The sequence below is a fragment of the Pteronotus mesoamericanus genome, unplaced genomic scaffold (assembly GCF_021234165.1).
Source record: "Pteronotus mesoamericanus isolate MK-2021 breed Mesoamerican mustached bat unplaced genomic scaffold, CSHL_Meso_final contig_57, whole genome shotgun sequence".
In the NCBI taxonomy this organism is placed as follows: domain Eukaryota; kingdom Metazoa; phylum Chordata; class Mammalia; order Chiroptera; family Mormoopidae; genus Pteronotus; species Pteronotus mesoamericanus.
Genome location: NW_026555203.1, coordinates 950,329 through 965,135, shown reverse-complemented (window position 1 = coordinate 965,135; position 14,807 = coordinate 950,329). Strand labels below are relative to the sequence as shown.

Below are 14,807 nucleotides of genomic sequence, written 5' to 3'. Positions count from 1 at the left end.
ACAATTAGGTCGAGGGAAAGTAGAGAGTGGCATGTTTTCTAAGAAAAGGCCAGGACTCCTTTATAGCTCACCCTTTTAATAGAGACCTCTTAGACATGATGGGACTGGAGCTATATTTAAATTATTGCGATCAAGGGCAGGGTGTGGGAAAATGAAAACCTTCATGTCTTTTGTCTCTTAGAAAACCAATAAAGCCATTGAAGCTTGCCTGTCTACCCCAAGTAGTTAATGAGAACAATAGAATTTAAAGTTCTTGGTGTTCCTCTGGAGCTGATTTTGGCAGGTGATAAGCAGCTTGTAAAAAGGCTTATTATTTGAGTAGAGCTTTGGCTGCCTGACTTTTAAGGTTGATTATTTATTTTGCATGTTGTATAACAGGAGCATTAGGCAACGTTCAGAAGAGGCTTTCTGGGTCAGAGTGTAATGGCTTCTCTGACCATCTCCTCCCAGCAGAACCAGATTCCAGCTGCAAAATTATAGATAAGCTTTTTATACAAGGCCCAGGCCATGCTTTTAATGTAGCCCCTAACCACCAGACAGGCCTTTTCATTAGGGGATGAATATATCAAAATTTCCATCAAATCCTAGCCCAAGAAAAATATGTATGTGTATAATTTCTCAAACTTATACTGATAAAGTGACCTGCTTTTGAAAGAAATGTTTTAAAAGATATATTTTGGTCATTTGCAATAACAAGTCATATGTGGGGGTCCCTTTCATTTCAGTAATCTCATGCGCTCTGAAAGGTAGGGTTTTCAGCTGGTTACAGTGAGAAATGGCCAAGAGGTCTTGTCTCCTTTGTGAAGAGTACCAAGATGAAATTGTCCCCAGCCCTTGTGGTTCAGGCTTTAAAGTGTTGTGCTGGTCTTGCTGGTTCACTGAGACAGATCCAGACATTTTAGAGACAGTGAATGGGTGAAGTTCCTCTTCTTCCTATTCTAAACTTTAAAAGTGGATTGAGCCAGGGCCCTCAAGAAATTGACATGGTCTCCTCTTTCTTTTCAACAAGGCAGTGGAGAAGCCTCCCCAGCAGACGCAGAGATGCAGATCTTTGCAAAGACCCTGACTGGCAAGACCATCACCCTCGAGGTTGAGCCCAGTGACACCATTGAGATTGTCAAAGCTAAAATCCAAGACAAGGAGGGCATCCCTTCTGACCAGCAGCGTCTGGTTTTTGCAGGCAAACAGCTGGAAGATGATTATACTCTTTCAGACTACAACATTCAGAAAGAGTCCACCCTGCAGTTGGTGCTTCGTCTGTGGGGTGGTGTCATGGAGCCCTCCCTCCACCAACTTGCGCAGAAGCACAACTGCGACAACACGATCTTCTGCAAGTGTTATGCCTGCCTGCACCCATGTGCTGTCAACTGTCTCAAGAAGAGCAGCCATGCCAACAACCTGTGCCCCAAGAAGAAGGTTAAATAAGGTCCCTCCAGCACCTTCTCGGGCCCACAGGGTGGCCTTATGACTGACCTCTGTGACCCTGGGCCCTCAATAAAGTTTCCCTTCACTGACTGAGGGGAAAAAAAAGAAATCGAGATGGTTGTGATGATAGAGAGAAACTTAGTCATGTCTCCCTTTTTATTTTTCTCTTGTTTGGTTTTATAGAGGCTATAAACCAGCGGTTTTGTTAGTTAGCAATATTAGTGAAATGGGAAGGAGCAGAAGGTGATAGGTACTTAGAAAGAGATTTTATGAACTCTTGAATGAATTACTGAATGAAGACATGTGTTTTGGGAGAAGTGACCTTTACACCTGAAGTTACTGTTTCACAATCAACCATCCTCCTTCAGAGACAATGTTTTGTTGAAGAAAGTCTTGAGAAACATGAAATCTGATCATTCTCAAGGAGTGTGTGAATGTGACCAGGTTAATTTCTTGCACTAAAGTCTGCGGCATTATGGATAGAGCACTGCTTTGGCTCCTATGTTAGTCAGGATAAGCTAGACTCTGATGCAGTAACAAATAAACAACAGAGGTTTGCTTGTTGCTCACATAAACTTTGGTGCAGGTTGGTTGGCCCTCTTCTATTTTGTACCAATGCCATCTAAAACACATCTTGAGCACAAGGGCGCCATGGCAGAGAAAATGACAACAGAAAGCCAACATGCCTTAATTGCCTCATCTTAGGAGTGACACATATCACTTCTGCACACATTTCAGTGGCAGGAACTAATCAGTTTGCCCTAATCTAAGCCCAAGGCAGTCTGGGATATGTAGAGGCATACCTGGTATATGTGGTGGTTATTAACAGTCTTTGCTACATTCTTTGGTTACCAACTGAATGTTAACTTCCCACCCCACTCTTGGAAATACATGAGTGATGCTGATTTTCTAATTCTGTAACAGGCTGGAGTGTGAACATCAAACCACCTCTTTAGTATGACAGATAGTGCTTGTTTTATCTAAGGAGAGGAGATAAAACAGGCAGTACTCACCTTTTTGTCCGTTCCTTTTTCTTCTTTATTACTCACCTTGAAACACATATTCTCTCTTCTGCTCCTGGCCTAAGAGTCACACTCATATGAACATAAAATTATCCCCAGGTCAAGCACCTTTGTCACTCGTCTCAGGTTCTAGGTCTGACTGGAGCTGTGGAGTGTTTGATAAGAAAGTGGGAGAATTGCTCTTTATGAAGTTGATCTCAAAAGGTAGGGGCAGGGTGTGCATGTCTGTAATGGTCCTAATGTCTCAGGGATGGTTCAACATAGGGTGAACCCCCTGATAAGACTAAGTGAGCCGAATTCACTAGTGTCTATGAGTATCACTGAGAAAGGGAACTTATTCCCCTACCAAAGCAGAATTCTCAATAGTTAAGGTGGTCCATCTCCCAGGAAGAGGATGACCAGTGGAGCCATTTCCAGATTCTCACTAGAAGTGAAGACCAAATTTCCAGAAGGGACCTGAGGTAAGAAGTTATTGGCTGCTCCTGACCTGACCCATGGTGTTCAACTGAATCTTAAACACTAGAGTATACTAGTGTGTATGTATATATGTATGTATGTATGCATGCATGTATTTATACATCTTGTGGTACTTTGTGGCTTTGGTTGCCTGGCACTTGCAACGAATTGCTTCTGCCATTGTTATTTTCCATTTGAATCTCAAGCATGAGCAAACTAAAGAAATAATTTACTCTTAACTTCCTTCAGTGTCTTTCATATTAAAGGAGTGGCTAAAGTCAGTGTAGATCAACCTGAGGAGTGCAAATTTGCCAGAATTGCAGCTCAGCCTTCCTGCCTCTGACACATGTACCTTTCTGAAGGGAGGCACTAAACCAGATGTAACTTATTCATACAGTGGTGGGTTGGCTGATTAGCTTAGAGTAATGGGAGGGGCAGAAATAAATGTAAGAAGATAGGGATCAGGAAAGGCTGCATCTGAAAGAGGGTCACGAAGATTAATTTTCTCTTTCCTCACTTAGTTAGCTTCATTGCTATACTCTGTGTGGGTCTTGTTATCTTGATTCTACATGAGATTCACCCACAGTGAGTTCTTAAATATAAATCACATCCCCTTATAGAACCACTGCAAAACTCATTCTGGTTAAAAAATTTCTAAGACCCAAATATAGCATTTACTTTGGTTGGAGTTTAACATTTAACTTTATTTCACACATATAAGTACCATGTCCTTTATAATGTATTATTTTTTCTCCTTTATCTTTTGGTTTTTAAAAAAATTATTTGTTTATTTAAAAATTTTATTTATTTATATTTACAAATCATGTTTATTCTATTACAGTTGTCTCAATTTCTCCCCCTTTACCCCCCTCCACCCATCCCACCCCCACCCCTGCTCCCACAGTCAATTCCCACTCTGTTGTCCATGTCCATGGGTCATTCATACATGTTCTTTGTCTAGTCCCTTCCCTTTCTTTTCACCATTGTCCTCTTTCCCCATCCCCTCTGGTCTATGAGTATAGGTCTTCAGTCTGCTCCATGTTTCTGTGCCTGTGGTTTATTTTGTTTGATAGTTTATTTTGTTGAAGAGAGTCCACTTATAGGTGGGATCATATGGTATTTGTTTTTCATCAACTGGCTTATTTCACTTAGCTTAATATTCTCCAGTTCTATCCATGTTGTCACAAAAAGTAGGGAGTTCCAACTCTCTCTCTTTCTTTCTTTCTTAAATGCAGATTGATTTTATTTATTGTTTTAAATGTCAAAGGTAATTATAAAATATTTTTAAAAATTTAAAACCACTATAAAGTCTCAGCAATTAAACCAACATAACACCAGCACAGAAATAATCAAGTAGATTAATGAAATATAATGAACATTCTAGAGACAAACATATATATGTAACAATATATGATCAAGTTGATATTTCAAATCAATGGGTAAAATAAGGCTTATTCAACAAATAAGGTGCATGGACCACTATTACTTGAAATAAAACAAATAGCCCTATTTCACACATTATACAAGAAATATTCAGGTGAGTTAAAAATCAATATGTAGAATCTAAGGAGATTTGGAAGAAAATAGAACTAATATATTTCATGACCTGAAGGAAAGTATTAAAACCCAGAAGCTAGAAAGTAAATATTAACAATATGACTTATTAAACATTCAACTATATAAAAAGAAGATAAAGGACAAGGAATAGAAAAGTATTTGCAACACATCTATAAAAGGGTTAATAGGTTTTTGGTTTTTTGTTTGGAAAAAAGTTCTACAAACCTTTAGTCAATAAATGGATAAAGAATACCAAAAAGTAATTTAAAGTTTTTTTTAAATAATAGAAATAGGCAAGAAATATACTAAAACAGGTTTAGTTTCAACAAATAGTAAAGGAACAATTAAAATAACATCATTGTCATAATCAGATTAATGAGTATTAAAAAATATTGGTAATATGAAGTATTGGCAACTCTGAAAGGAACTGGGTATTCATAGAAACTTTTTCTTCATCTTAAAGGAGTCCCTTTAGCATATTTTGCAGTGCTGCTTTGGTGGAGGTGTAGTCTTTTAGCCAGCTTTTGTCTGGGAAACTCCTTATTTCATCTTGTATTTTAATTGAAAGTCTTGCTGGGTAGAGCAGTCTTGGTTGCAGGCCTTTGCTTATTAATACTTGGAATATTTCTTGCCATTCCCTTCTGGCCTACAGTGTTTCTTAGAAGTCAGATACTAGCCGTATTGGGGCTCCCTTATATGTTATTACGTCTTTTTCCCTTGCTTGCTTTAGGATTGTCTGTCTTTGATACTTGCCATTTTACTGATGATGTGTCTTGGAGTGGGCCTCATTGGGTTCCTCTTGAATGGGACCCTCTGTGCTTCCTGGACATGTGAGAGTTTTTCTCTCCTCCAATTAGGGAAGTTTTCCATTATTACTTTTTCAAACAGGTTCTCTATCCCTTCCTTATCCTCTTCTCCTTCTGGTATCCCTATTATACTGATATTATTACGTTTCAGGTTGTCCTGCATTTCCCTCAATGCCTCTTCATTCTTCTTGAGTCTTTTTTCATTTTCTTGCTCTTTCTGGGAGCTTTTTTCTACCTTATCCTCCAGCTCGCTGATTCGGTCCTCAGCTTCATTGAGCCTGCTTTTGATTCCTTCTATTGTTTTCTTCAATTCAGAAATTGTATTCTTCATTTCCTCTTGACTCTTATTGATAGTTTCTATGTCCTTTTTCTTGCTGATAGAGTTTGCAGTAAGTTCCTCATAGTTTCCCTGTAGTTTTTGGTAATTTTCTCTGAGCTCACTGAACTCATTGAGTTTCCTTAGAGCCGTTGTTTGGAACTCAATATCTGATAGTTTACTTGTCTCTATTTCATTTAGTTCTCTTTGTGGGGATTCCTCCTTTCCCTTCCAGTGGGGCGTATTTCTTTGTCTTCTCATTATTTGTGAGACTCTTCTTTTTTGCCTCTGATTCTTAAGTTGATCTGTCTTCATTTCCTGACGTTGTGGTGTGAACTTCTATGGTTGGAGACTGCTGTTTTTACTTTCTGGATCTGCCTCGGATGATATCAGAGGTTGACCCTGTCTGACCTTAGGCAGTCTGTTTGAGATTTCCGGTAATCAATTGCCTGTGGCTATCTCCGTCAGCTGTTAATCAAGTCATTCTGCACTCAGCAGGCCGCCTTAGACAGCTCAGGGTGGGGTGGAGTCCCTCCTGGGGGCGGGGTTATTGGGTCCTCTCAGGCTGCTGCCATATGGGGGAGTAGCTTGCACTGGGATCCCACTGGCTACTCTCTCCATTCTCTCTGCAAAGCCTCCGTCCCCAGTGTCTCCTCAAGTGTCGCCAGACCTCTCTGCACCTCCTTTAGCCAGGGATCTACTGTCTGTGGCTGCCACTCTGCACTCAGCAGGCAGCTTAGACAGTACAGGGCGGGGTGGATCCCACCTGGGGGTGGGGCTATTGGGTTCTTTGATGCTGGTGCCTGTCAGGGGCATGGTCTCTGCCAGACCAAGATGGCTGCTGCCGCACAGGGAGTGAATTAGCACCAAGATCCCGGTGGCTACTCCTCAGTTCTTTCCCCAAAGCCTCCTTCTCCAGTTTCTCCTCAGGAGTCTCTAGCCCACTCTGCCCCCGACTTTGCCAGAGACCTGGGTAAGTGGCAGGAGATAAAAATTTATGCGTTGGCCCTTTAAACAGCTCTTTGCATCTCCACCCACCTGTTTCTGGCAGAGAGCAACCCTGCCGCTTTTCTCAGCTGGCTGTTATCTGTGTACTTTTTGGGGCCTGGTGCTGTAAGCTAGTGATCCCTGCTTTTGGTTTAGACTCTGCTCTTCTCAGGGGGATCCCACTGGCCATTTCAATATCCTTCTGGTGCTGCTGCCTGTGGGTGCCCCGCCCGCCTTCTCAGGTCTCTGCCACACTCCTTACCAGTTTGATTGCACTAAAGTCGATTCTTCTGTCTCCGAGGTTACAAGGCTCTTCTCTTGGTATTGTTCAGTCATTTGTTCCAGATGATTTCTCCACAATTTAGTTGTAATTCCAGGTTGGTCCTGGGAGGAGGTCAGTGTGATTTCCACTCATTCCTCCGCCATCTTGATTCCTCTAAAAATTTATTTTTAATTATAGTTGACATACTATAATATTGTATCAGTTTTATGTGTACAACATAGTGATTCAACATTTATATGCCTTATGAAGTGATCACCATAAGTCTAGTCAACATCTATAATCTAGTAACCATAGTTATTACGTTATTATTCCCTATGCTGTACATTATATCCTCATGACTTAGTTTATAACAAAGTTTGTACTTAGTCCTCTTCCCCTTTCTGCCCATTCCCCTAGCCCCCTCTGCTCTGGCAACCATCATTTTGCTCTGTATCTATGAGTTTGTTTCTGTTTTCTTTTGTTTTTCATTTGTTTTGTTTTTTAGGGTAAAATCATATGGTATTTGTCTTTTTCTCTGTCCAATATATTTCACTTATCATCATGCTGTTTAGATCCATGTATATAATGTATCTTTAATTGTTTCTATTATTCCAGATTAAGCACTTTTTAAAACTTCTTTTCACAATCTTTTTTAAAAATTAAAAAGAAAGATTTTATTTATTTATTTATTTATTTTTTGAGAGAGGGGAAGGGAGGAAGAAAGAGAGGAAAAGAAAAATCAGTGTGTGGTTGCCTCTCGCACAGCCCCGACTGGGGACCCAACCTGCAACCCAGGCACGTGCCTTAGACTGGGAATTGAACTGGTGACCATTTGGTTCTCAGGCTGGTACTCAATCCACTGAGCCACACCAGCCAGGGCCACAATCTTTTAATTCTACTTGGAAACATAATTTGATGGTTGTTGTTCACAGTTGCCCTTACTTTCCCAATAACAAAGTTTAGATTCTTCAATTTGACATTTTTATGTTTTGCTCTTCCTATTTCATATCCCTGCTGTTAATTGCAATTTTTCTCACTAAGTTTTGTCCCCTTCCCAATATCAGATCCTAAGCTTTTCCCTTTTTTCCATATCTTTGGTTTGAGGTGTTGTATATGATTTCTAGTAAAAAGAAATATTTGTAAAGATTTTATTTATTTTTAGAGACAGGGGAAGGGAAGGAAAGAGGGAGGGAAACATCAATATGTGGTTACCTCTCATGCGCCCCATACTGGGGACCTGGCCTGCAACCCAGGCATGTGCCCTGACTGGGAATCCAACCAGCAAACCTTTGGTTCACAGGTAGACACTCAATCCACTGAGCCACATCAGCCAGGGCTGATTTCTAGTAAAAATTTTAAGTGGTAGAAGATATTTAACTTTTAGCCAGTTAAAATCTCTCAGACTTATGTGATCTTTCCAAGGACTTCAAAGTAATTCACCTTAAAAACTAATACTCCATGTAGTACTTTGTTTATCATATCTAACTACCTGGAAACTAGGTAGGGGCATATTTTACTCCTCCTATTTTGAGAATGGTCAAATCAAGTTTCAGTAATAATAAATAACTTTTTCAGTATCATCATCCTGCTGGTTCTTTAATGTCCAGACCAAAGTAATGAAATTATGACTTGTAGATTCTGCATCAGTGCCTTCATCCTGGGCTAATATGACACCAGAGTTGGCTGAAGAGACATGTCTGCATTGTGTGTGGGTTAATGGTCTGGTAGAGGCAAAACTCTGGGGCTACACGTCCACAGAAGGCAGGGACTCCAGCATTTACACAATCCCCTTTTACATCCTGTGTATAGCTGGGCCTGTGGGGCCTGGCTCAGCTCTCCCAGTGGTACTCCCTGTCTACAGAGGATGTGAACCCAATGGGTATTTGGCTGTCAATAATGTTATAGTCAAAAGAAATTTTCAAGTGTTGCTGCTTGAAGTAAGAAGTCATGGCTAAGGATGGGAAAGAGGATGGCCTTTTCTGCAGCTTATCAAGTTAGGCAATGACTATGAAAGTGTTTTCTAAATTGTAAAAATATGAAACACATGTGGCTAGTGCTATTACATTGTAAATTATGTGTGTTATTTTTCTTCCAAGATTTTGAAGAAAGACCTCAAAGATCTCAAATATTGTTACAGTTAGGAAACTTCAAAATTTACTTCTGATCAGTGCATTTTTTTTTTGCTTGAAAGTAGAGTCCATGACTTATTTATCTTTTTCCCCCAGCTTCAATGAAGTATAATTGGTATACAAAAAGCTGCAAATAATGAATATATAATTTGGTGAGTTTGGACACATGATGGACATAGAAGACATGGTAGGTGAAAAAGGTCTGTCACAGAAGGACAAATTCTGCACGATTCCTCTTATATCAGGCATCTAAAATAGTCAAAGGTATAAAAGTAGGTAATAGTATAGTAGTTATCAGGGGATAGAGGATGGGGATATGGTGGGTGGTTATTCAATGGGGGTAAAGTTACAGTTATATAAAGATGAGACCTAGCTGGTGTGGCTCAGTGGATTGAGTGTCGGCCTGTGAAGCATGGGGTAACTGGTTTGATTCCCAGTGTAGGGCAAATGCCTGGGTTGCAGGCCAGGTCCCCAGCAGGGGGAGTGTGAAATGCGACCACACACTGATGTTTCTCTCCCTCTCTCCCCCTCTCTAAAAATAAATGAGTAAAATCTTTAAAAAAATAAATAAAGATGAGTAAATTCCAAAGACCTGCTGTATGACATACAGCCTGTAGTTAACGGTACGGTATTGTGTGCTTAAAATTTGATTTGTGCAATCATATGTCATCGGGTTTACCTAAGGATCTGCCTAAGCACAAGAAATCACCTTTTTAATTTCCTCAGTGCTTTGCAGTTCTGGGGACAATGCAGAGATGCTCCTCTGTTGGAGGTTAGAGCAAATTCCCCAAGCTGATGTTACCCCTGCTTTCTCAGCACTTCATTTTCTGAAAGAAGAACTTGGCAGGCCCTCATGTTTATTGTTAGTTATCCTTCACAATTTTCTGTCACTCAAAGCTGTGTGAGCTAGGGAGTTGGTGTGGAGACAGGGGATTTTGAGACCTGGCCTGATCCCAAGAAGGTACCCAGTAGCGCAACACTTAACCCCAGGCCAGATTTCTGGCACCTTCTGGTCTCTGGAAATTTGCCCCAAATCTGGAAGGAAGAAATAGCTTCAATCTCGCTCAAACACACAGATATAGCACTAAAACCACAGACTTTATTTCCAAAGCCTTTACTAGTGACTTGTTTATAACCTAGCTCTAAAGAGTTTTGTAATCTGCTTTCGTAGCCATAGAAGCAACAGGAAGAAATATTGGAGTAGGGGGTAGGGGAGAGAGAAGCTCAGACAAACTGACAGGGGAAGTGTCTGCTGAAGGCTTGATATCCTGAAAAGAGACAGAAAAACAAAATAGCATGACACAGTTAAGGATGTTGATTGTGATTATCCTGAGTTAGCTGGAAAACATTAGAGTGGGTTGAGAAATCTGGGAAGCATGTAATATATACATGTATATTTCACGTCATCAATATACTGGTTAAAAGTTTGGAGTTTAAAGGATAAGATTCCCCTATCTGTATAAATCCAATTTTTTCTCTCATACCTCACCTAAACCAGAATTATGAGGTATTTCCTCTAATGACAATATAATGCCTTTTTATAGTAAGGATTTGAAGCCCTGAGAGGGGCCAAAACTAACACTGATGTTGTGATAATATTTTAGGCATTGAATAAGAATGTGATTTGAATGCTGAACTCATTCATTCTCTGATTTGGTCCTCCTAGAGGTGTCACATTTCCGACTTCATCCGAAGCTCCCTCAACAGCCCATAGGCTTTTTCTCACATTTCTTTGATTGGCCCAGGAGCTGCCTCAGATCCTCCATGGGAGCCTAAACTGTGTGGGCTTGCAGTTTAGGGGTTGGGGTACCAAACATGAAGTGACTTCAATCCTCAGATAAGTCACTGCCATCTTGTCGCCTGGGTTCACTGTTGCTGACGAACCTCCCCAGCCTATTTGTCACCACCTCTGAGTCAGAGGACTGGGCAGGGCACAGAGGCTGGTGTGCAGATTCCACTCTGGCAGCCTATCCTATTAGCATGACCATGAGCTTTCTGACTGGCTGCTGTGAACTGGCAGGCTTTGGGTGGGAGGTGATTTTGCTTGGGCCAGGGCTTCCTGCTGCTGTCATATGCATCTGCAATTACCGTCCTTCTTTTGCTGGCCCATTAATAGTCTGGCCACGCACCTCTGGCAGCAGAAAGGTCTGTTTTGTTCACTCCTCCTCTTGACCCTCCACTGCATGACACAGAGTATGATTGGCTCGGCTCAAAGCAAAGAATGAATGATGCTGCAGAACCCGTAAAACAATCAGAAACATGCCTCATTTAGCCCATGTAATTGTAATGTCCTGGCTCTGCCTTTTGCCTTTCTTCCCTATTCTGGCCCTTTAACGTGCTTCACTGGGGGATGGTTTCTAATTGGGAAAATTACTGCATCTACCATCTTTGGGGATGATTCTTGTGGTGATAGAACTACTTAATAGGGCACTAAAATTTGGTAGAACACTGGACTAGGAATCAGGAAAACTGGATTCTGTTCCTAGATCAGTTGTGGAATGCTGTGTGATCTTATACAAACCTCTTATTCATCTGCCAGAGGCAGAAGGCATGATGATTGCACTAGATGATCTCTGAGGTCTAAGTTCTAACCCTTCAATTTTCTTTTCTATTCATCAGACAGAAGTGTTTTGATCCATTTCAAGAGTGTCTTCTCTTTTCCTTGGTATCCATGTCTCACTTCACATGAACCTCTCTTTTGGTGAAGTGGTTATTAAACTATTTCTTTTGAAAGCTGCCCTGGCAATATGAAAAGATGGGATTAGGGATGCATAAGTTCTGGGAGTTATGATTTTGGAACTGACATATGGAATTCAGGATTAATAAAGTTATTGTAGTCCCATTTGGAATTTTGATCACCTAATTACAGAAAGGTCAGTCCACCTAACCATTCATCTATGACATAGTGAGATTTGGAAGTAGACCTCTCAGCCTCAGTTTGCTCTCTCTCTCTGTTTCTTTATTACTTTTATAGATAGAAGAAGGGAGAGAGAGAAACATTACTGCAAAAGAGAAGCATCAACTGGTTGCCTCCTGTACATGCCTAGTCCACGGGGCACACAACCAAGATGTGTCCTGACTGGGAATCAAACCTGCAACCTTCTGGTTATGGGACAATGCTCCAACCAACTGAGCCACACTAGAAAGGGCCTCGGTTTACTTTCTCAAAAACAACTTTAGTGGGTGCAGAAGGGATATGCTGTGCCATCACCTCACTGCTAATCCTTAACACTGTCCAGAAAAAGCAGGGAAATGGCTAAAAAGGGTGTGGCAGCAAAGTTGGATATGGATACCAGACAAGTGGCAGAGTTTATTAAATGCCCACTGTTTGATTACTGAGCCAGGCATTGTGGAGCAGGGAAACTAAGAGGACAGTTTTCTACAAACAAACCCTGCTTGTTCTTGCTTTTGGGCCTTCATCAAGTTGCTTTCTCCAATTGGCCTGCCCTCCTTCTTCTCTTAGCTTATTCAAACTCCTACTCATCTAGCAAGTTCCACCTCTTCTATTAATTTCAGCAGACATTTATTAAAGTCTTCCCAGTTAACAAGCCCTCTCTGGGGAATACAAAGATGAATAAAGACTTACAACCTATGCTCAGGCTGACTGTACTATTTTGTCCTGCTTACAACACTGTTGCTTCATTATGTTCCTTTCTCATTTCCAGCTAAAACTTAAGCTCCTGAGGGAAAAGTCTGTTTCGGGGGCCTCACAATTACTCCAAGTTGGGTGATTCACTGGAAGGATTCACAAGGCACAACAACAGATTTTACTCAGATACAGTGTTTTACAGTAAAGGATACAGAGAAAGGTGGTGAGAAAAATGCATGCATTTGTCAGATGCAGGCTTGCAAGTCCTGCCCTATCCAGGGCCGCACAGGAACAACTAGCAGTAAATTACAGAGACACTCGTGATATGCCTCTGCCCAGAGAGGCCCACTCATATATTGGGGTCTGAGGCTTTTATGAAATGAAACTTAGGAGTCTAACACTGAAACTAGGTATCTCACACATCCTGTTAAACAATCCTGAGAAGTCCTTATGACTTTTTATACCATATCCCATTGCTCTGAATATATATACAACATCATCAGTCAGAGACATGAATAACTTTCTGAGGGCTAGGTGTAGGGTAACTTATGATTCTAGGCAGCCCTGACGTGAAAGGACTGATCAAGTAGATCTTCTGTGTTAACTGTTTCTTCCAAACTGTGTCTTACATATTTCATGTATCCTCTCAGAGTGCTTAGCATGGAATAATACAATTCTTGATCTCTTTTCTACTTACTATGTCCAGTCCCATGGATATCAGCACTTCAACAAATCACAATCTGAACTTGAATTCTGTACCCCCTTACCTTGCTTTTCTCCATCTCTGTAACTGTCAGCATCATTCCCTCTATTGCTCAAGCCCCCAGTTCTAGGTATTATCATTGATTCTCCTCCTCCCCTCACCTCCCACAGCCAATCAGTAATTCTTCTGATTCTGATTCTTTTTTTAAATTTTATTTTAATTTATTTTTTCAAATACATTTGTCTCTGCCTTCCCCCCACCTCTTTCCCTTGCCCCCTCCCACCTTCCCTCCCTCAGCTCTTCCCCTTTGGTTTTGTCCATGAGTCCTTGCTATATGTTCCTTGACTTTCCCCTTCCTGATTCTTTTTTTTAAAAAATATATTTTAAATTTATTTTTAGAGGGGAAGGGATGGAGAAAGAGAGGGAGAGCAACACTAGTGTGTGGTTGCCTCTCGTGCACCCACACTGGAGACCTGGACTGCAACCCAGGCCTGTGCCCTGGCTGGGAATTACTGATTCTGAGTCTGAGATATATCCCAAATGTGACCACCTCTCATTTTCACATCTACCCTAATCTAAACCATCATCTTTCATCTGGATTTCTTGCTTTCTAAATGTTTCTATTTGTGTTTTCTATGACCTGTTCTCTACTCACCACCCAGAGTGATCCTTCAAAATGCATACCAGATTATGTCACTCCCTGCTATTCACAACCTCCAATGTCTTCTCAGCATACTTGGATTAAAATTCAAACATTTTACTGCCCTGCTTGCTCATCATGCTCTGGCCTCAGAACAAGTGAGTGGGTCTGTTTCCTCCTTACATGGTATTCCTTCTTCCAAGACTGTTTTTCCCCTAACTCTTCAAATGGTTGGGTCCTTCTTACCCTGTATGTTTTACTTCCACTGTCAGCATCCCGTGGAGAACTTCTCTGGCCATCCGAAAGTAGCCTTGTCCCTCCCCTCATCTAAAATCATGATTATGCATTTATTTATATACTTCACTCAACAGTGACTTGAATGTATGCTCATGAAGGAAGACCCTTTTTTATCTTGTCCTTGGTTATATCCCAGTATCTAACACTTTGCCAAATTCAGAGTTGGCATTGAAAAAATGCTTGTTTATGAATGTAGTAGATAATAAATAATCAGTATTTGATTACTTAAAATTGATGACCTTTTCTCTTCTCTTAAAGTTTACATTTTACTGAAGAGTTGAGTAGAAAACCCTCCCAAATATACAGAAAGATCTTCTGTGCCTTCTGGTATCCAGTATCCAATACAGGACATGGCAGTGTTCTGGGTAGGAGAAACCAGCAAGGAGCAGAGGGGCCACATCAAGTAGGCTGAATCTATCCAGCCCAGAGGTCCCTTTGATGGATTTCTAAGTGCTGTTCCAAGGGATATCCCAAAAGTCTGGAAATTACAAATGGAAGGCAAGGATCATGGGGTGTTGCTGTCTTCCCCAGGGCAGTGGCAGTGGTGTTTTTGCCAGAGCAACACCCACTGTATGGTTCCACCATGTTTCGGGCTTCTTCAAAGCCTAGCTTTATGAA

General features: G+C 41.0%; 1 protein-coding gene across 2 annotated transcripts; it reads left to right on the top strand.

Annotated features, from left to right (window-relative positions):
- Positions 1-1,035: 1,035 nt before the first annotated feature.
- LOC129076160 (ubiquitin-like) lies at positions 1,036-1,425 on the top strand. 2 transcript variants are annotated; one of them, XM_054580347.1, is made up of 2 exons: positions 1,042-1,144; positions 1,232-1,425. In XM_054580347.1, the coding sequence occupies exons 1-2, from the start codon at positions 1,042-1,044 to the stop codon at positions 1,423-1,425; spliced, it is 297 nt and encodes a 98-aa protein (XP_054436322.1). The 2 variants fall into 2 exon arrangements, with proteins under 2 accessions (XP_054436323.1, XP_054436322.1); XM_054580348.1 differs by having other exon boundaries at positions 1,036-1,425.
- Positions 1,426-14,807: the final 13,382 nt, after the last annotated feature.